General features: G+C 38.3%; 1 protein-coding gene across 1 annotated transcript in view; it reads right to left on the reverse strand.

Annotated features, from left to right (window-relative positions):
• Positions 1-19,896, reverse strand: part of TNFRSF11B (TNF receptor superfamily member 11b) — a 28,578-nt gene extending 8,682 nt beyond the window's left edge. Inside the window, exons 1-2 of the mRNA XM_033202868.1 lie at positions 19,312-19,896; positions 574-943 (exon numbers count right to left, since the gene is read on the reverse strand). Of these exons, the coding sequence (XP_033058759.1) occupies positions 574-943; positions 19,312-19,422 (481 nt within the window). The 5' untranslated portion in view covers positions 19,423-19,896. The remainder of the gene's footprint in view (positions 1-573; positions 944-19,311) is intronic.
• Positions 19,897-23,454: the final 3,558 nt, after the last annotated feature.

Below are 23,454 nucleotides of genomic sequence, written 5' to 3' on the forward strand. Positions count from 1 at the left end.
CATTGAAGAGATGCTGCTATAGTCTTTATCCTCCCAGACACTAAGCTCCCATGCTAAAGGAAGAACTAGCCTTGTTTTTAATAATGAAATGCAATTCCCCTCACCATTCTCATTTTTACATAATTAATTATAACTGCTTATTGTTAGCACTCCAGAGTCTCATTAATATCAGCATAATTACTCTCTTGGTATAAATTAACATTTCTGATGTTTGTCAAAAAGCACTGCAGTTTGAAGGTGTCCATGCTGAAGTGAAACACAGGTATAGATCAACTATCAGCAGTGCAACTCGAGTTGGTTTCTTCAAAAAACAAACAATCCATCATGCATCTCATGAGAGAATAATTTGCTGCATTTGAGATTTGTCACTAAATTGCCCTGTAGTGGCAAAGTATTCCTCTGAGCAATGGTCGTTTGGAAGCACTCCAGACAGATAGTACCTACCTGGCAGATTCCATTACCTTTGCAATTTGCTATCCTAGAATGTCATCAGAAGAAAAGTGTTCTCCTAAACTGTCACAATTATTTGACTTTGCACGATCCTAATTAATTTTGCTGCACATTGACACGTACCAGCTTGCACCACTCCAAATCCAGGAGGGCAGCTCCTATGTTTCAAGCAGAACTCTATCTCAAGGTAGCGCCCTTCCTTGCATTCGCACACACGGTTGTGGGTGCGATTGCACTCCTGCTTGACGTACTGCAGCTCCTTGCACACAGGGCTGCAGTATAGACACTCATCACTGGTGTGCCAGCTGTCTGTGTAGTAGTGGTCAGGGCAAGGGGCGCACACGGTCTTCCATTTCGCTGTACAGTGTTGTTTTAGGTAGGTACCAGGAGGACATTTGTCACACAACAGCTGATGAGAAGTTTCTTGGTCATAATGAAGGTACTTTGGAGGAAATGTTTCCTGGGTGGTCCACTTAATGGAGATGTCCAGAAACTAGAAGGAGAAAGGAACACAGTGGCATCTTAGCATGAAAATAGGGTTGTTCTTATGTGCAATAGTATCATTTAACTCAAAAAGTCCTGTATTACCTTAAGCCTAATGAGATTTACCACAAAGTTAGCTTAGAAGCCATAATTTTTGCCTCCAGGAGCTTAATCTCAAAGACCAGGAATGCAGATAGCAGTGCTGTCTGCTGGATTTTACATATTAAGTAAAATCCAGGCTCAAAGACAACTGGAGTAGAAAGCCCGTCAAAATAGAACTATAACACTTAGGTGTACTGCTGAATTACCATGTGACCTGAAAGATACTGTCTTCTTGGGTTTCAGGATTATCTCTAGGTGAGTGAGTTGGATTAACTGGTTGTTCTCAGAACAGCTACACCAAAATCACCTGTTAAAAATGTAGATTCCTGGGGTTCATATCCTTAAGTATTCTTATTCCACTGATGTGGGATTGGGCCTGGGGATTTAAAACACCTGCAGTGCTTCTGACGCCTGGGATGCATACTAAAAATTTATCTTTTCATTTATTCATTTGACAGATAATTACTGAGTCCTTAGTATGTGCCAGGCTTTGTTCTGGGCACTTGGGATACAACTCGGAATAAAAGAAGCAAGAAATCATGACCTTATGGAGTTAATCCAATTAGAGGAGTAAAAATAATACATTATACTAAATTATGCAAGTATTGTTTTAAAAAAAAGGAGAGAGAGTAGGTAAAGAAGCCTGGAAACATGGAGGGGGAAACAGAGAGATTAACATTTCTAAGTAGGGTGTTCATATTGGGGACTAAAGGATACCTCTTTCGGAAAGGATACCTCTTTTGGTTTTCCTATTCTAAGACTTTTTGATTCCAAGAAAATACTGAAGAGTTGGTGATATGTGAAGGTATATGATTACAACAGTCATCCCTATCATCATTCATGCAACAGATATATGTTGGATGCCTTCCAGGTGTCAAGCACCAGAAATATGCTGGTGAGTCAGACATGACCCCTGTTCCCATAAGCTTGCAATTCATGGAAAAGTTTCCTCGAATGTAAGGTTGGTATTTTCTCTAAACATCATATTGATCAGCAGTCTTGACTCTCATAGGTGAATGACATCTAAGAAAATATTAAGTAAATTAAACGACCACATCTCTTCAGGTGTACTGGGATAAATTTCAGGGAGCAGGCAGGGTTCAGAAGTTTCCATACATAATGGCAGGAAGAGGCCTGTGCAGTAGGGGAAAGAGGATTTCATGGACAAGGGTGCCACTTGGAAGGACAGTTTCAACTGGGTATTCTATCTTGTATTTAGATCCCCAAAGGTCTTCCAGGGAGCACTGAAGTAGTTCTTCACACTAATTACAGGAATCACACGCTCAGAAGAAACTGTGTTATTTGTGTGTAGGGGGTGGTTTATTTGTTTTTGGTACAGGGATCAACACTGACTATTTTCAGGCTTTTGGGAGGTGGTAAACCAAACAATATTTTTTTCCAAACTCTCTTTGCAGAATTCAGGAAATCTCACAGGAACCCCCTGACCTGGAAAAAGCATGCCAAGCTAGGGAAACAGCACACCCTTTTGAATTAGGGGTGGCAAAGATAAAGAATGGCCCTTTTCATAAGCATTGGAACATTTTAACTAAAGTAACTTCATTCACTTCTTACAGAAACATGGCAAGTGTCTGGGCTGATTTGACCTAATATGAGTTGATAAACCAGAAGAGAAGAATGAAACATCTCATCCAGAGTCACTGTACTCTTCACAGAGACAATTTTCAAAGAGAGGGAGTGCTATAATGTAAGGAACTCCCAACCAACAATAAGCAAAATTCAGTGCAAGCTCAGAGGTGCTTCAGTGGTCTTTTCCGGACACTCCCTTGACCTGAGAGTTTCTAGTGAAAGCATCTTCTTGAATTTTCCTGGGGCTTTTAATTGTCTCAGGTGGAGTGGGTTGACACTAGATTAAAGAAATGGACCAGTAGTGAGTGGCAGCCCTGGTTTGTTCTGAATCTTTCAGAAATAGATGGAACCTATTTCTTCATTCAACACACACTCATTGAGCATTCACTATGTACCAAGCATCATGGAGGGAACTTAGCATGTGGCAAGAATAAAACACAAATGGTCCTTGCCTTCAAATTTACAGTTGAGTGAGCATGCAGACAATAATAAGAAATAATTACAGCAAATAATTGCAAATAATGATCAAAGTAATGCAAGAAAGCAAGATGACATGTCTGACTTTCTTGCTAGTTTGTCATTTGAATATATACTGGAACATCTTTCAGGGCTCCTATGATATAACTAATCCTCCTATAATATATAGAAGAATTATATATGATATGTAATTCAGGGGTCCTATAGTATAAACAATTCTCAATATTATAAAATGAGATTTCCTGATTCAACTTGCAAAAACATGTGAAAGTAATGAGAAATACTATTTTCTCTTGCTGTTCACATTCAGTTTCCTGGAAAGCCACTTTTGAGAGTTGTGTTTGCTTTCAAGAGGCCTGGCATAGAGATCCGGAGGGATTCCTTTATCTTGAGTGCCACTGCTAAGTGAGTCACATCCTGGTAGGTAGGAGTCCTGAAGTTTCCCCAGCAGAACTTCTCACTGGTTTCCCTTTCCCATTTCAACATGGTTCAGGTGTGCCCATTTGTTCATCAACACACGGACTCTCCTTCCTTGCCAAAAAATGAGAACAGGAGGGGAAAACTCCACAGATGGTGCTTGTGATCTTCATTACAAGAAGCCATATAAATACAGATATGACCAAGAACACTGATGCAATTTATATTTTTCTAGGTATTTGGACATAATATTGTTGGTTTCCAAAAACCATACTTCAGAAATTTGTTGCTCTTTCTTAAAGATACAGGGAGGTTGAGATGAAGGGAACCCACAGAGAAAATGAAGAAATAAGGTCAACTTAAGAATTAGAGAGTATGTTAATGAAGGTAATGTCTCCAAGGCTATCACGTGGAATAATCATACACATTTTTAAAACTCGGAAAGCCTTGAGAAATTACAAACTTGTTTTCAGCAAGGTCAGTTGGGCCTCTGTGTTTTAGTTGAAGATTTTTCCACTTTGGTAAAAAGACAGGCTCTGTGTGGCCAAAATTGGATGTTTAGGTCTCAATCTTTGGTTAGCCCCAATTCCCACACAGAATTTCTGGACTCAGTTACTGGACAGAGGATGGGCAAGATTAATAGAGCTCTTCATTTCAGTCCTTTCTCTCGGTTTCTTCTGCTTATTTCCTGGAAAAGCAATGAAAAAGATGCCCCAGGACAGATCACCTTAACATTGGATACAGCCCCTTTGCCACTTGATAATATTTAAAACCTAATTAGACCTTAAAAATTCATTTCTGTGTAAAATGCAGACCCCTGGTGAGCATCTGCCCAAGCTGGGACACATGCATAGGAGTGTCTGCTGAAGCATGAGGTGCTGTCTATAGAAGAAGCTACTCCGAGATGGTGCCACTGCACTCCAGCCTGGCGACAGAGCGAGACTCTGTCTCAAAACAAAAACAAAACAAAAGGCTACTCTGTTTTTTTGTGTTTTATGCTTGACTTTTAAAAAAGAAATGATTTTTTTCTGTGTTCTTTCTTTCATCCTCCTCCCATTCCCTGGCTACCCATCCTTTGGTATAGACCACTTATGCTTGAAGAGAACCTGAAAGTCTTCTAATCTAGTGCTTCTCATCAGTCCAGAATTTCTTCCTGAAGCCTCCATTCCTTTTTTTCAAAGGACAGTTAAGGTTCCATCTCAGCTGACTTTGTCCCTCTCCTTGCCTTCCATTTTTAATGTTGAGCAATGTTAAAGAATTTTCCATTTTAAGCTTAAGCATCTTTTCTCATATATCAAACGCTAGCAGACGATGGTAGTGGGTGAAGATGGTGGGCAAATTGAATTAGCTGTTCTCTAATGCCTTTTCTAGCTCTATCATCGTGTTATCCTTTGGTTTCATAGTTTAATTACCCAGTAAACTTGGAAAAAATGTCTTGCTCTAATCCCCTTCATGCTTCTTGTCCCACCTTGTTTTATTTGTGAAACCCCTCTTCATAACAGAACTCTTTACCAACCTCCCCTTCTCAGATTCCCCCATGCCTTCTATTCCGCCTGTAAAATCACCAGATTTCCCAGCTTATCAGTTATGCCTTTCCTCTAGCAAGCCAGCTCATGTTTGATCCTACCAGTGGAGTTGTATGCTTAACAAAAGTCATTTCTGAATCTGTTTATGCTAGTTGTAACTATAATTAGGAAATTCAATTAAATATTATGTAAACCAACAAACATGAGTGTGAAAAACATTTTTCTATGAAAAGTAAATGGAATGCTTTGGAATAACTTGAGAAAAATGAAGCCTTTCCTTTACCCTCAAAATAAAACCCACAAAAAACAACCTACTGCAGAATTTGGAATAGGTGAGATAACTGTTAAGACAGGGAAAACATCTAGAAGGATCATTTAATCAATTAGTTTCATAAATAGCTTTAAGTCCCAAAGCTGAATGAATGGGTAATACTTACAGAAGGGGGTTTTGTAAGAAAGGCAGCATGAGACTTAGCAAACACCGTCTCTAAGAAGGAGGTTAGTTGTATCTCAAAATACAGAGGAATGAATGTTTACTTAAATGTTTTAAGTCAAAATAAAATATTTAAGATATATGTATATAATTTTTATTAAATGCTCTGATTTTGCAATTAATCATTCAGCTGTTGGTCATAAATATATAAATTTCTAATGATAATTCCCCATATTTAAGAAGTAGGAAAGTATCATAATGGTATATGCAAGAAGAAAAAAATAAGTATTTTGAACATGGAATTTTATTTTGTCTATATCAATTTTATTTTATTTTTTTTGAGATGGAGTCTCGCTATGTTGCCCAGGCTGGTCTTGAACTCCTGGGCTCAAGCAATCTGCCTGCTTCAGCCTTCCAAAGTGCTGAGAATATAGATGTGAGCCACTATGGCTGGCCTGTTTTGTCTGTTTCATTCAAGCATACATGTATTAAAGCAACTCTGTGCCAGACAGTGGAAGAATAAACAATGTATATAATATTTTGGTTTGCACCTACTTAGAATGTTTAATCATTGTTGTTATCATTAAGTCTTCACCAACTATAAAAATAAGTCAGGGTAATTAACTTGTTTCACATCATAGTAATTAGTGCAGGCAGAATTCAAACTTAGAGCATGTGTCATATAAAATGAATTTTTTGGTCAAATCCTTTAACATTTACCAAATGCTTTCCCTTACACTATTTCCTTCATACATAGTCCAAAAGTAAGCCCTAAAGTGCTTAGTTTTCATTCAGTCTCAAGGGCATAGAGTTAGAAGATCACCAATGTTAGGAGATCAATCACAACCTTCCTGAAGTCCAGATAAACTGACCTTGACTTTTCTTTGTGCTAAGACTAGCTCTTGTCCAAAGCTACTGAGTTGAAAATTTCTCAGATCACAATTGATTTGACTAGAGAATTCTACTGGTGTATGCGTCTTCCTAAAAAAACAAAAGAATACACTTGATCCAGCAAGTTTATTTTTGCATTATGCAATGTAGCCAGTCCCATACTACTGGGCTTGCTCTCTGTATGCAGAACCATGAGTGACACAGTGGGTTTCCATTTAGGGAAATTCATTAAAAGAAGCCCACACAAAGTCTGAAATAACCAGTTGGTTTGGGAGTTCCTTTTGTGATCCCTCGTCATGATCTTTGCCACAAAAAACTATTTGAGGACTACCCAGAGTTAGCTAAACTTCTGGTCAGTTTGAAAACCATGTCAGTTTACAGTTCATCTTAGCCAAGAAAGGAAACATCCAGGATGTATACTATAGTGAATTTACTAAAGATCTCTTGTAGTATAATTCATGAAAGTTATCAAAAACCATCTTCCTGTGAATGTCAGTTTATTTGATTTTTTATAGTCTTATATTACACCTCCTCTCCCCTTTTCCTCCATTCCTCAAATAATTCATTTATTCATTCAACAAGCACTTACTGAAACAATTGCTATGTTCTGAGAATATGGCTAAGTGGAGTTGAATAACTTAATGTTAGCATGCATCCAAAAGCCCATTCTGATATAAAATACTCACAAATCACTGCAAAACAATTGGAGGAATAAAAGGGGAGAAAGAAGAGCAAGAAAAGACTCAATAGAGAAAGAGGTTGGAAACTGTAAGAGGTACTGGTAATGGAGAAGGAGAGGAAGGAATAGGTATGACATGTTGGCTGGTCGCATTGGGAGGGGTTGGTGCTAAGAAGCAATTGAAGAGCACATCCATGAATTCTGGCCAGTAGGTATGTGGTGCTGCCATTAATTACTGACAGCAGGAAGAGCCAACAATTATGGAGAAAGAAAATGAATTTGATTTGGAACATCTTATCTGCCTTCTATAGGAGACTCAAGTGATGATGTCTGGTAGACAATTAGAAGTATGTATTGGGAACTCAGGACAGAAAAGCAGCTGAAGACACTTTCATGGTTATGAGCACATACATTGCTCTAGAAACAGAGAGACTGGAGTGACATTACCCAAGGAAATTGTGTACAAGCCAAAAAGGACAAAAGTGTTAACCCTTGAGACTTATAAACATTTGGTGAGGTAGGATGAAAAAGGGAAGGATAAAAAAAAAAGATAGCACAGAGAATTTTTAAAAGGGTGCTAAATCTATATACACTATGGAATACTATGCAAGCCATAAAAAAGGATAAGTTCATGTCCTTTGCAGGGACATGGATGAAGCTGGAAACCATCATTTTCAGCAAACTATCACAAGGACAGAAAACCAAACACTCCATGTTCTTACTCACAGGTGGGAATTGAACAATGAGATCACTTGGACACGGGGCGGGAAACATCACACACCAGGGCCTGTTGGGGGCTGGGGGGGTTGGGGGAGGGAGAGCATTAGGAGAAATACCTAATGTAAATGAATTGATGGGTGTAGCAAACCAACATGTCACATGTATACCTATGTAACAAACCTGCATGTTGTACACATGCACCCTAGATCTTGAAGTATTAAAGAAAAAAAAAAGGTGCTAAATGGGTAAGTTCTTAAAAAGTGCACAACTTGGCAATTTGATCAATCAATTAACAAAAGCACTTTCAGCTGGGACACCTGCATTTAAACTCTGCGTACCATAATTCCAAATTGAGCTCTACCACTACTTAGTAACCATGATCTCACCTCTACAATAAAAATAAGCCTTATTTTTACCTACCTCAGTACAATTGTTATATTTCAAATCAACGAAGGGACACAAACTTGGTAAGAAATATGGGTCAGACTATCATGAGACATTATTACACATACTAATTACACAGGAGGTAGGAAGTAGAAGACATTTCAAATCAGACTCATTTCTGGAGACATTTTGAAGGTTCTTGTTCTGTATGAAGTAATGCACCTAAATTGTGCCATAAGTTCATTATCTACTCTATTCTTGTCTCCAGAAAAAAAGCACCTTGGATTTGTTGATAAAATTAGTTTCAGTATCTTCCCAATTGGCATCATTTTCTTGGTGTAAAACAAATGATTCAAGGCAGTGCCATGACTTTGTTTAGAAAACTCAGCTAGAAAATAATTTGTCTCTTATTTCTTAATAAGAGAATTTCTTAATAAGAGAATGTCTCGTATTTCTTAAATGCTTAGCATGGTGTCTTACACATGGCAAGTATTCAATATATCTAACTTTTTTCAAATCAATAGACATATAGATTATCTACTATGTATCATTAGGATCATTGGAATTATACAGATGCCAATAAATATTCACCATGTAAAGGATACATTCGCAAGGACAAGCACAAAGCCTGCAATTTTCTCATCTGTAAAATGATAGTGATGACCGAAAGTGCCTAAAGGAAGAGATTTTTTTAAAGCATCTTTAATCTCACATGGTGTTTTGTATGTACTGTTCCCTTTGTTCTTAACTTCCATTTTAAAGGTAAATGTGTGAAAAGAGCAGATGACTCATGGGAGAGGTTTATCTACTGCTGCCAGTTCCCCACCTGAGAGTCTACCACTGCTTAATAGTTTTCACAATAGCCAGTTGTTTGGCCAAGGGTTATGTCTCTGGGTAAGGCAGGAAGGGCAAATGAATTAAATCTGTTCATCTATACAGACCTGATTTGCTTCCAACTGCTTTCCTAGGTGAACAGGGGAAAATAAACACAAACAATTATGATTTATTAGATGAGTCACTGGGCCAGATTCCACATGATTTTGCTTCCCTTGAGGCTGAAGAACTGTCTTCAGGTAAAATTTAACTTTCAGTGTAATTTTTATTCCCTCCAGAAGTTTCCTTTAGTTGTCTGAAGGCTTTTAAATTAATTAGTAATACCTTGTTTGTATTTGGAATCAATCATAATTGTTAGGTTGAATTTGCTTATGATGTTTTTTTGCTTCTTCAAGGAGAGTGTTATAGACAATATTTGATAGATAAATGAAGGCAAACAAACAAAAACAACAAAAAACCTGAGAAAAGAGAACTTGTAATGCAGGGATATGCTTAAAACTTTCCCAAGAAGATATACAGAAATCGCACATATTTTTATCTCATAGATCTTAATATTTCTTCCTTTGGGCTTCTGTTAATCATCAGATTTGAGAATTAGCATCAATTTTGTAAAGCCAATTCAACAGCAGGCATGGCTGAATTTTTCATTGTAATTATCTCATTCAGGCCCACCTGACAAGCACAAGGGTAGCACCACTACCTCAGGGTCTTCCAGCTACAATCCCTGGCATTCTGGCTCAGAACTGGAAAAATATTTTTATATGTTGAGATTTTTGAGCATCAATTTTTAAGTTCCATTTTATTTCTACAGTTGCTTTTCTTTGAAGATAATGCATTGCTCACATTACCTTATGAATCCCTTTTGGTTTTTAATGACCTATATTAAAGCCCAATCAGTATATGACAATGGACAGCTGGTGAAAATTAGATATGAAAAGCCATGTGATGATGAAATGGAACAGAAACTAGAAGAAGAGATGGACTAAAACAGAATCCAAGCTAAACCTGCAGATATTGACTGCATGTCTATGATGAGCGAAACATCATATTAGAAGCCCTGGGTGATACGGCAAATATTAATAACTTAGTATACTACATTATTGTATAGTGGGCTCTATACTCAGCCCTTTTTTCACATGCTATTACCGTCATCCCCTGCAGCAATCTCTAATGAGATATGATTATCCCCATTTTACATATAAAGAAACCGAATCTCAAAGAAGTTGAGTGACTTTTCAAAGGTATCAGAACTAGCACACATTCAAGGTAGGATTTAAATCCTATCCTGTCTGAACCTAAGCCTTTAACAACTGACTTTTCCCTCTGGGAACTAGCAGTTATGAAGAAGACAGACATATAAATGACCAGCTACAACACAAAATTCAATATGATTTACTATCTATACATCTACCTACCTACCTACCTATTTGACCATTCATCCATCCATCCACCCACCCACCTATTCATCCATCCACCTATCTACTCATACTGGTGAATAAATGCTTCTCCCTTCTTCTTTTGTCCTAAAATACAGTACTTTACACAACCTCTCTGGAAGACAGTCCTATGAGATTGAGTAATCGGTTGCAATTTATACTAAGCAATAGCTTCTCAGTAATTTGTTCCCTTGTTCTCCTTCCTTTTCTACATTACTCATCATACACTTACTCCTGCTTCCCCAGGACTGCACTTTCTAAAAGGTACTCAAAGTTTTTTGTTTTACGTTCTGTTACCTAGGGAATCTGGGCTTAGACTCATGTCCACTAAGGCTAGGGCGTTTAATTGCTGAAGAAAAGAAATATGGTAAACACCTGAAGCTTGAAGAAGGAGCTGAAAAAAGGATGAGAAATATACTAAAATCACTTCACCCAAGGATTTGACCCTCATGAACCCCATCCTGGGCATTCTTAACCCCTGTGGAAAACTCTGAGTTCAGGGTATCCACAGAGGGTTTCCTCTAATTAATGGATATTTTTTACTGGACTCAGCTAATATATATACACTAGTATAGAGCAGAAAAATTTCTCAGCTGGGTAACATTAGGGAAAGTTACATAACTTCTCTGAACCTCAATTTCCTTATCTTTGAGACAGAGATACTAATCTCTGCATCATAGGCTTTTTGTGAAAATTAAGTGAAATATGGTATATAAGGTCCAAATACAGTACCTATTCTAAAAATGATTAGCGTCTTTCTATTTTATGGCTTCCTCCTTTTGTCTTGGCTTAAATGGGTAGAAGTTGTAGATGAAGATAACTGAACTTCTACAAAGGAAGGGTCAACTGGAAGCAAGGAAAAGCAGGATCCCTGTTTGCTTACTGTCACATAATAGGGTGTTTGATTTCGAGTCTATTGTTAAGTGTCTGTTGACCTTCCCACTTTGCAGCCCAGCTAACCCTTTATGTAATCTAAATTTTGAATTTTTGAATTTTCAGCAGCAGAAGGCAAAAGAGATCCTTCTTCATGAATCCTTCTAACAATAGCTTTGATGAAGAAGGGGTTGGAGAATCTAAAATCACAGATTTAGTCTTTTGGGTTATGTAAATGTTCTTTGCAGTTGCTTACCCCCAATGGTCAGGTATAACTGGGATTTGGCTACTGAATAAGTCAAGGATGGTTGGGTCTTATGTCAGGCCAATAAACAACTTCAACCATCTCACTGGCTTAAAAACAACAAAGGTTTATTTCTCAGACACAGTAAAGTCCCTAGTTGGTCTACTGAAGACTCTTAACATTGTCTTCTGTCCAGGACCTAGGATGATATAGCAACCAACACCTGAAATATTGCCGATTTGCTGTCAAGGAGGAAAAGGGAAAAAACAAAAATCTTTGGGAGGGCTGTATACATCAACTATTAAGTGCTCTAATTTGGAAGTGACTTACATCATTTTAACTCATGAATTACTGGCCAGAGCTATTCACGTTCTCCTCGACCCCATCCTTATCAGGAAACTAGGATACACAATCCCACCAAGCTTCTGGAAGGCAGAAGAACCAGGAACAACTGGCAAAGAGCACTTACAAATACACCATCCTCATAAACATTGCTCATGGGGATCTATTGGCATTTATTTTAGCACAATCTAGTTGTTGGTTGTTTTTTTTTTTTTTTTTTTTTTTTTTTTTTTACATTTTTACTGGATATTAAAAGAAGAGACAGGAAACAGAGCGTGGGTGCAGAGGTTTCTGTCCATCAGCCTGGTATATTATTCAAGTGTAGTTGTTAATGGTTATGCCAACATACCCATTATCATGCTTATTCTGCCTGAGGGTTTGACATTTATTCCAAAGAACGGTGTGCAGTTGTCAAGTACTTCCTTGTGAATACAAATTCAAAGAAAATTCCACTCAATGCATCTAAGGAGACTGCAAGTGGCCATAATTACATCTCTTCAGTAAGTCCTGGGGGGATGTCTTGAACCTGCTTTTAACTAAATGGGATATGAAAAATATGCACATTCATAACTTCTATGCATACTGGCTAAAGACAAGAAGAATGTGTCTCAGAATGAGAAGATATTTTTTGGCTTAAAAGAATAATTTGTGACTCTAAAATATATAAGTAATACTACCTAACAGTAGGTAACATTTCAAAAGCTGCTTCATCTTGTGGTCTCACTGATTTAAATAGGATTTCTTATACATGAACCAATGGGGCAGAGTAAACTTTGACAAAGGCAACAAAATAGAATATTTTAAAACACTCCTATAATGTTTTTTATAGACAAGTCCGTTTGATATTTGCATGTTTTGAGCAGGAAATAATGCACAATCGTGTGTGTGTGTGTGTGTGTTTAATTCAGATGGCAAATCTTTACATCAGACCTTCCACATATCACCTATTCTAACACCTCTATTTTAGCGATGCTGGAAGTAAGACCCATAGAAGTGGTGTCACCCATTAGAGTTCAGAGACTAAATAGAACTGAGAAATTTGGAACCTGGCTTTTAACTAATTGGAATATGAAAAATACACACATTCATAACTTCTATGCATGTTGGCTAAAAGACAAGAAGAATGTGTCTCAGAATGAGAAACTCTTGCCTCTCACCACTGCCATTGCAAAAGTATTGTCACCATGACCCACGACTGAATTGTTAAATTACATTCTTTGGTGATGGTGGTGGTGGTGAAATTGATGCAAATTGATGGTCAGGAGAATTTTTTAAGGAATAGAGTGCTGATATTCATATTTCTAAGAATAAAAGAAATCATTTTTTGGAACAAGAAAGTAGTATTACACGGCAAGAGAACTGAGGTTTCTGGATCAAAGACCAGAGAAGAAAATTGGATTTACTAAAGGCAGCCACAAAGCTTAGATGAGTCACTGTCTTGTCTTGAATCTAAATTCATCTTGACACCTATTTTCCTATTTTATTGGTGATTATTGAAGAGGTTGTTATAGAAAAGGTCCAGTCTGAATTGGAGTACAAATCTTAAAGCTATTCATTTTATTTTTAAAGAAGATGGCTTCAAGGAAATTAAATATTTTAATAAGTATTAAGACTATAAATCTAGAGAGGTGAATTTTTTAAAAAATCACAACAATAAAGTGGTAAATCAAAGCCATTATCAGCACATTACTTTTTTTGGAAGGGCTTTAGGAATTACATTTCATTTCTTCTTGCATCCTCTATCCAGTTATGGTCTGGCTGACTCAGGTGCTTCTGAAAAATTGGGGTGAAAAAAAAACTACTCAAGCCCCTCGGAAAGTATGTCAACTTGTAGCTGGAAAGAACCATTTTAGTGTGTCTGTAGACTGTTCTAGCCTCGGATCATTCATTTAGAGAGGCCAGGTAAATGTGAGAGAGAGTGGGTACCACTCAGTTTCTTACCTAATGTGTTGTAACACTATTTTTATCCCTTACAACTGTCTAAAATGATTCTTTTTTTAGACTTTCTATGCTAGTTACCCCAAAATATTCTGTGGTAGTGAGTTCCAAAAACTAATTACATGTCACATAAAAACACCGTCCTTGTATCTATTTCAAGTTGGCCATACCTCACTCTTTCTTCTCGCGTAGATAGTTTTCGGATGTTCCTAGGATTTCCGATTCACTAGTTCCTGCTATTGTGGGTTGCTAAGTTTTATTTTGATTCTTGTTTTCTTTTCTAAACATGGCTGCTACTGCTGTTCATATTTGCATTTTGTTTACCAGACTATCAATATCAGAATTGTGCTCTGGGGGCAGCCTCATACTCTTCTGTCTTGGCATGTGAAGTCATCCTTCTCTAGGGCTCCAAAAGTCTTCTCTAGGCTGATGAGACACATTTTTTTTTAATCTCCAGCCCAGCCTTCTCCTGCACTCTGAAATATTTTATGTCTAAATGCCTACTTGACATCTCTACTGAGACATGTTACAAACATAAAATTTATCAAACCAAAAATGAACAGTTGATGTCCAAACCCACCACCATTTGTTCTCCACTCAATAGCTGTGTATACCTGTATTCTCTATTCAGTAGATAGCACACAGTCCCGGCTGGATGGGAAGACCAGAAAACCAGTCCTGCCAGGCTTAGATTGCACTCCAAATATCAATATATGAATCTGGTTCATTTTTGTTACTTGCTTAAGAATGGGCTTTCGTGAAGGTATTGATATGAACCTTTATAGTAGGAATGTACAAATGTATTTAAAATATTGGTCAGGTGGGTAGGATGTTATGTGTGTCTTTTCAAAAAGATCAAAGTCAACATTAGAAGTGAACTATCTGGCAGTAAGCTAAATTCTGTTAGAACATCCATGGAAATTGCTAGTAGATTATCCAACACCCTAGCAGATCTCTTTATAGCTCCTTTGACTCAGGAAACACACCTTAGTGTCATGCACTATGGTGACCTTGGGGCTACAAATGAACAAGATGAAAATCTGTGCTTGCAAAGAGCTCATCCTTTGCCACAGAGGTGATGCTATCCCTTAGGAGAAGTTCTAGGAATCTGTGGGGCCATTTCTCTGGTCATAATGACTGTATGTTGCTGGACATCCTGAACAATGAAGATAATCCCATATCCCACACACGTTCATGTCCTATTGACCCTGATATAAGTAATCTAAATTTAAAAACCTATTTATTATTATCCGAGTCTAGATCAGAACTCAGAACTCCATTTTATATACACACAAAGTGTTTATTGCATGATTGTTATCCATAATTTTTCAGGAATTTAACAAGATAAAATGTGATAGAAGATTATTAAAATTTGTTCTGTTTAAAACTCTAGCAACATTTGTTCACCATTTCAGAAAATCACAGTACCAAAGCCAATGCTGACCATGTTTTTGAGTCACCAATATTATACACGTTCCCCAGTCTTTATTCCTAGTGATGTGTCCATGGCAATTTTACAAAAAGATGCTAGCACATCACTACTTCTTTATGTCTTCTAGTGAAGCCTATTTTATTATAAATTACTTTCCTTTTCTTACTCTTTATAGTATAGTTATTGCCAATATATTGATTTTTAAAAATTATATGTGCAGGTAAAATATATGCACTCTGAATTTCATTTCAGGAGAGCAAGGAGGTTGTTACAAAGGATTTATTGTAAAAGTGCATGGAAGAAATCTGATATAATTGAGAACTACTGCCCTACAGGGTAAACCACACAAATATCCTGATAATTTTGGCATCTCCACTCCATTGTAGCAACAGAAGGAGCAGCTAGGCATCATCAGTCAAGTCTTTCATGCAAACATACATTTTTGTAAGATTACTGTTTCCCTTCAAAATATTCCCCAGTCTTTTTTTTTTTTCTTTTTCTTTTTTGGCTGCAAAGGAGAAACTCAAACTAAAGGAAATGTTGTTGGTTAATGAGATGCTAGAGAAAATAATGCTTTTTACAAAAAGCTTTCACACAAAGGGAACATGCCAGCAGGGGGCTGAGGGTTGCCAAGAGCAAAACCCAGCAGGCAAGTTAGTGGCTAGGAGAGCAAAAATACCTGAGTATGTGTTTAGTTCCCTTTGATCAACACTGCCATAGCTGTCCTTCTAGAACTAACCGGATAAACCATCTGGTGCAGAACCCTTACTTCCCCGATCAATGGAATTTGACAGCTGTAGTTTCAGCTTAAGAAGTAAAATTTGAAACTAGATTGAAATGAGAAATTGTGCTGGAGGTTGCTAGGTGACCCAGGCCAGGAACGTTGCTATGGACAGGGATCAGGACTGTTTTGGATTGAGGGTTTGTCAGATTTTCCTAGAAACTACAGGGTATTCGTTCTCTTAAAACAAAACAAAAAAATACAAACAAACAAACAACAAAAAAAAACCACTAGGGGGAGGGAGAGGAAACCAAAATAACAACTATAAAACAACAAAAAGCCCCCAAAAACATTATCCTACAGGAAAACAGACCAGACATTTTTCCTGAGAAAAAAATAAATCTATTCCCTCCCTGCCCACTTCTCCACCCCAACTCCTAGTATCATAACATTAATTCAGAACTTAGCTTTGAGAAGTTCAATGGATAGTTCTGATACTAAATGATGGGAAGTTTCAGCCATTAGTTAAAACCTAAGCCTGAGTGAAGCAGAGAAGGCCTCTGCTTTACTGCATTAAGGAACATTCCAGGAAAAACCATGTCTGTGACATTAGTACTAATGACAACATCCCATTCCTACCTCCTTCTCTGCTTACCTACCAGCATATCCTCTGCTCTCAGAAAAAGAATCTAGAATTTTATTTTGCTACACAATCTTGCCTTTTCTCACTTCTTTGGTCCAGGATGCCTGATTTTAAATCTCCAACAATGAAACGTCATACCCGTCCTCCAGGATGACAGTAGATGGCTATCTCTCCCTCCTCTGAGTATCATCAGCACTTCGTTTACATAATTCACTTGGCTCTAGATTGTCTTATAGTTAGTTATCTGTGAGCATCATGCTAGAAGCTAGTGTTGATATGCAGCAGAAACTTTACGTGGGTATCTTGGATATATGTATATCATTATTATCATTTTATAAAATACAAAACTAAAATTCAAGAAAGAAGTAACTTGGCCACAGTCATTTCTCAGGTAAGTGGTGGTACTGGTATTTGAATCTTGGTCCACATGATAACACTGCACTAGGAACTTCCCTTATAAGATGCTATAGGCAGAATCTTTTATATTGCCAAGTCACCCATTAGTTTCTGTTTTGCAACTCTATATACACAATCACTTGCACAATATCTGCTTTCTCCATTACACTATGGGTCCATGGTGACAGGAATAGTGTCCATTTGCTTTTCACACTGTCCTGATGCCTACTGCTAGTGGAATGCCCATTATAAAGAAATAAATATCTGTGGTGCTTCTAGTTCCTACAATGGCACCTTGGTTTTACAAAAGGGCATCTGGACTCTATGTGTAAATACAGTGTCCATTTGCAATCATTTTCAAAATAAAGTAACTCAGAAGCTAAAGGGGAAGCAAAATTCTTCCTATATAAAGTATTTACTGTGTTCCCAACAAAAAGTCTTCTCTTCTGATAATGCTGTATCATCTAAAATTAGTATTATGTCTATCTTCCTGTACAGACCACATATAAAAATATTTTACTATCATTTATGGATACTTCTAAGTAGAAACCTATATTATTTAGTGGAAATCCTGAAATTTAACTCATTGCTAGTATTTTTATTATTAATTAAGTCTTTGAAACAATAAAAAGGGCTAGGAAGAATAAAAGTGTCCCCATATTAACAGCAGCATTATTTATACTAGCCCAAAACTAGGATGATTAAATCAATCATGGTGTGTCCATGCAATGGAATACTATACAGCAGTGAAAATGGACAAATTATTATATATCCTATAGTAGAGATGAATCTCACAACAGAACTTTGAGTGAAAGAAGTCAAATGCAAAAAATTGAATAAATTCCATTTATAGAAAGTTCAAATACAAGCAAAATTCATCTATGGTGTTACAATCAGAATACTGATTGTTCTTGCCGTGGACATGGTAGTGATGGGAGTTCCTGAGGTGCTGATAATATATTTCTTAATCTGTGTGCTAGCTCACAAGTGCTCACTTAGAAAAACTGCATTAGGCACTTACGACTTGCACAATTCTCTATGTGTTATATTTCAATAAAGGTTCACTTTTTTAAAAGCTCTCCATAGTATCTATAGTGATGAAGCTATACATACACACACACACATACATATGTATTTTAACATACTTATAGGTAGATTCCTATCCAACTTACCTGTTCTTAGTGTCTTTGCTATTTATTTACTTATTTATGTTTCTGTATCCTAGGAACTAAGTGGAAGACTACCTAGCCTTCTATTCATTATTTGTGGGTTGGAGGTTGAAATTCAAACATTTACTCAAACACATCCAAAACACATATGTGGCTTAAATATGGCTTTTCCTAGCCTTGCATAAATGTCTGACTCATATCTTGATGTACTCTACACTCTAGTGACATAAAGAAAATAAGTCATTGGTCTTAGAAAAACTTACATGCAAATCTTATTAACTTGATCAAAACCTAAGCTTTAAAAAAAAAAAAATCTATGTTACAGAGATTCCTTTCTTTTCCAAATAACATTTTAAAAACAATTTTTAGCCCTATTTAGGGAATTTCAATTATTTAGATATATTTTAGAACATAACATACTGCCAATATTTTCCACATTATATTGAAGTTGAGAAGTGAAGTAATTTTAACAATAAAATTTTATTAAAACATTAAATTGCACAGTTAAGTGTGTGTATGTGAAAGAGATCTTTTCTCCAAATTATTCTAAATATCCCATATTTGCATTAGAAAAATCTAATAATCTATCATGTCATATTCAATGTATCCAAATTATATTCTAATTATAATGGTTTTAAGAAGATCAACGTCTTCTTCCAACTTACTCTGAATCTAAGGGACCACTTCTTTGCCACTAATAATAATAAAAGTCCAAGTTCATTAAGCAAAGATAGTATGTACTACATGAGGGCGTTAATATTCTGAGATGAAGACAAAAGCTTAAAGGCTAAAAAAACCTTCAAACAAAAATTTCTCTCTCTTTTGTTCTCTTCTCTCTCTCTCTCTGTTTCTCTCTGTCTTTCTCTCTCTCTGTCTCTCTCTCACGCGCTGTCTGTCTCTCTCTCTCGCTGTCTGTCTTCCATAAAGTCAGCAGGAACTTTGCAGCGTAAAAAGACACCCTAGGGGAAGCATGGCATAACTTAAAAGCGGTTTCCTGCTCCAGCCTGACCCCAAGCCTCTCCTGGGAGGGAACGAGTGGAGCCTTCTCCCCGCCGGTCCGCTGGGAGGTCGGGAGACCAGGTGGCAGCAGCCTCCCCAGGCGCCGGGCACCCGTCGGCTGGCCCAGGGACTTACCACGAGTGCGCAGCACAGCAACTTGTTCATTGTGGTCCCAGGAAACCTCAGGCGCTTGGAGGAGGCGGCTGGGCGAGCGCTCCGGTGCGTCTCCGCAGCCCGTGCGCTCATCACGTTATATATAGCGTCCCAGCAACAGGAAGTATCGCATGCCTTTGATCAGTCATTTTTCTATCCTGGACCAAACTTTGCACCTTTCTTTTTTAGGAAGCTTGGGCGGGAGCCGTCGGGGGGTGTGCAGAAAACTCCAGGGTTAACGCTTTCAGGGCTGGGGAGGAAAGGATCCCCCAGGGAGGTGGGGCCTGAGGGGTGGGGCGGCGGTGTCTGGCCCCTGGGAGAGCAGGGGAAAAAAAGCCACCGGGCTGAGGAACAAGGCGGCTGCTGTCTCTGCGGGGCTCTGAGGTTTCCCGGCCCCTTCCCGCCAGCGGCCAGCCTCCTGGCAGACCGGATCAGCAGTGGGAGGGCTGGGCACACGCTGGGCAGCTGCCGTGCTTGTGTCTCCTCCACCCTGAGCGTCCGATTCAGCCAAGATCCGGACGCAGCTGGAGTGTGTCCCAGACCTTTGTCCCCTTGCTGGGCGAAAGCTGTGAATTTCCGCCGTTCCCGGCTGCCTGACCCCTTCACTTCTGGTTCTGAAACCTCAAATTACAGGGCCCCTCTTTATGCATGGCATTGTCCGAGCCCTGTTCGGGGAGTTCGCAATTATTCATCTTCAAGTTTACATAAACCATGTAGTAGGAATTTTTCTAACTCATGTCTGATTGGCCCTAGAGCCCGTGCTATTCTGCATTCACTCCTTGTTATCTGGGGTAGTTACAGCCAGAGAGAATCCTGCGGAGTGAAAATTCAACTGCCTAGGGCAGGGAGAGCCTTGCGGAGCACTATTTCCTTCACCAACACCATCATCATGAAAGGGCTATTGGTGCCAGAGCTTACTAGGTGCTGAACTTCTGGAGTTGTCTCCTGGAGGTCTTTCCACTAGCCTTAAGCTATTGACAGAAGTTTGGCACTTTGCTCTGGGGTTCGCTGTCTCCATCAATTCCCTAGTCTGGAAGTTAGACTTGATGACTTGTAAAGCTAGTTCTATTCATGGATTACAGTTCTGGGGTTGCCACTGAAACTGTTTGCAGATGGCTGAAAAAGTCCCTGCAGAGCTGCTTCCCCATCAGGGCCAAGTGTTCAAGTTATAGGCCTCCAGAGAAGGGCAAATACTGCCTTTCACCAGATTCAAGGAAAGGAAGGTGAAGAATCAGGAGAGGGGACCCCCGGGGAGCAAGGATGGCCCACCGGGATCAGAGCATCTGCCCCTTCCAATGGACATCCTTCCACCACGAGTTCAAAGTGGATCCATAGACTGTTCCATGCTGCAAATTACAGAAGATGGGGGTGTCATTCAGCTTTGTTCCTCAAGGGCCAGAATATAACAGCATGCTGGTTTCTTAAGTGAACTAGTGAATAAATGTAGCTCAGTGAGTGTGGATAAAGTTGTATGACTCCAAATCACTCCTCATATTTTGAATCGTAGTTTTGACATCTATAACCTGAGATATCAACACTTAGACTTGCCACGGGACTAAGGTCAATCCAAGTGTTAGTAGTGAAGCACTATATAAATAGCAGTATTATTGTTTTTGTTAGAGTAATATTTGTCTAGGATATTATTTGAAGCTGTTTTTCTCAGAACATAAAATGATGCCAATATGTGGGTGTCAGACCATAGAGAAAACTAATCAAGAATTGAGTCCTTCAGTGTTAACCCTGGGAAACGTTTATGTCTCCCTAAGCCTCATCTATAAGATAAAAAAAATGCTGATATTGCAGAAATGTAAGAGAAAGCAAATGGAAGCATTTAAAAAACAATTATATAAATGATGGTGATCACTAATTATGAGCATTAAATAAAGTAATGCATGTAAAATAACTCAGCACAATGCCTGGCCCATAGGAATTATTTCCTATAGTTATGATTATTCTAGGGCGATACCTAAGATACTGGCCTTTGTAACCTAGATTTGAGCCCCAACTCCAGTTTTTCCTAGCTCTGTGACCTCAGACTGGTTGCCTAACCTATTTGTGTTTCCACTTTTTTTTATTCCTATAATGAGGATAATAATCACATCTACCTCAAAGTATCATAAAGGTTATTGTAAAGATGGAATTAGATAAAATATGTAAAACACTAAAAATAGTGTCCAGCACATAGTGAGTGCTCATTGAGTGTTATTATCTGAGGTTCTCATGTGGACATTTGTATGAGCACAAGGCAAATCTAGATTGTAAGCTCCTGAGGGCAGGAACTACATATTTTTCCATGGTATTCACTGAAGCTTTTAGCTCAAATTCTGGCTCTCCCTGTAAAGGAGCGATGGTGGTGATTTGGGGATTCAGGGGATTGGTAATTAGGTGTAATCTGGAGACAGGTTGGGGCACCATTTATCTAGAATCACAAAGTAGACTGTGTATTGATTGTGCATTTCATTTCAGGGTCTAACTGTGGGCCTTTTATTCATCGCCCACTGACAGGAAACTGACAGAGACCGTGAGTTACCAGTCATTTCATTTGTTATATTCTTGGAGCAATCTGGCCCATCCCCTAGGGTATTCCTGAGTAATCCACTACTGTGGGCTGCAGGCTCTGAACACTCTGAGCTAGAGTTCATTTTAAGATTTAATTGGAATGGACCCAGGGATTCTAGGCTGAACCCAAAGGGGGACATTCGAACAGTAACTGGAAGACTACATTCATCTTCCTGTGACAGATTGCTCATTGACAGAGGCCATCAGTGACATTAAATAGAATGTTCCATAAATTTAACCTTCTGTTTCTAGGCACCAGATATATGTGATGCTGACTTTCTAGGGGATACCTCATCAGATATTCCTCATCTCTTATATCCTAAACTCTTCTGAGTTAGGTCCCATGTTGAACAGATTTTGGATTGGCCCCCAATGACATACTGTCTACTCCCCCAAAACCCCATTTCAGCCACTTCTAAAGCTTAGAGAAATGGTACCTGAATATTAGGAGTTCCTACAGGGAAAACACTTTATCTCTAGCACAGTAGCACAGGCCCTGATCCAGATGGTCATTTATAATCATCATCATAATGGAAATACTTGAGACTCAGGAAAGCAATTGACTTAGGTGATTTGGGAGACAAGCCACACAGCCCTAACGTCTAAAACATCTTGTGCCTATGCTTCCTCACCTGAAAATTGTAAATAATAGTTCTGGTTATGTAGACAAAAGGATATTAACTTGAAGAACAAGAACAAATTCCTTGTTATTTCATTGTTATTAAAAAGAATTTTTATTCTTATTTTATAAAAGGAACAGAGAAAAAGGAGGAGAAAAACAGCAGATAGCCCATTGATTTATTTTATTAATGTTTGTCAATTTCCTCCTTCAAAAACACAATTTTAACCATATTAATATTTGAGACACAAACTATTTACCTTTATAGGTCTAGACTATGTTTTAAAACATATATATTTAAAAAATAATGTACAGAAAGGTAAAGGTAAAGTTATCCAGCTGACTTACTTTCTGATGAAGCAAGTCACCAGTAGCTCAAGAGTTTGCCTCAACGAGTTGGACTAGGGGTCAGTAGTTGCTACTTATGGTTCACTACTCACCTATAATGTGATTCTGGCATTGCTAGCCGTGCATTAACATAGCCCTTTCTTTGAAAATTGGCCTTAATCAATCACACAAATATAGAAATATAAACAAGACTGTGTATTACATGAAAAGAAATAAGTGGCAATAGAAGGACCTGACCCGGTGTGACTTTTAACAAGAACTCTGAAAACTGCGTATATTAACAGATGATGAACACATGGTGAAGAGATGGGGAGGGAGAGCCTTTGGGCAAGGAGGACAGGGTGTCAGTAGGTCTCCCAGTGGGAGGAAGCAAGGTGGGATTTCAAGGAACTAGAAATATTCCAGTATGGTTGCTGCATGGAGAGCAAGGCATTGTGTGGATCAGGAGAGGCTGAAGAGGTAAGTGGACAGTGGCCAGGTTGCAGGTGGAAGTGTTTCCAGTCTTTCTTCAAAGAACCATACAAAGTACTAGAGAGTTTTAAGCATAGGAGTGTGTCTTAATCACTTTGGACTATTACAACAAAATACCATAAACTGAG

Source organism: Trachypithecus francoisi, unplaced genomic scaffold (genome assembly GCF_009764315.1).
Source record: "Trachypithecus francoisi isolate TF-2019V2 unplaced genomic scaffold, Tfra_2.0 Lachesis_group7, whole genome shotgun sequence".
Lineage (NCBI taxonomy): Eukaryota > Metazoa > Chordata > Mammalia > Primates > Cercopithecidae > Trachypithecus > Trachypithecus francoisi.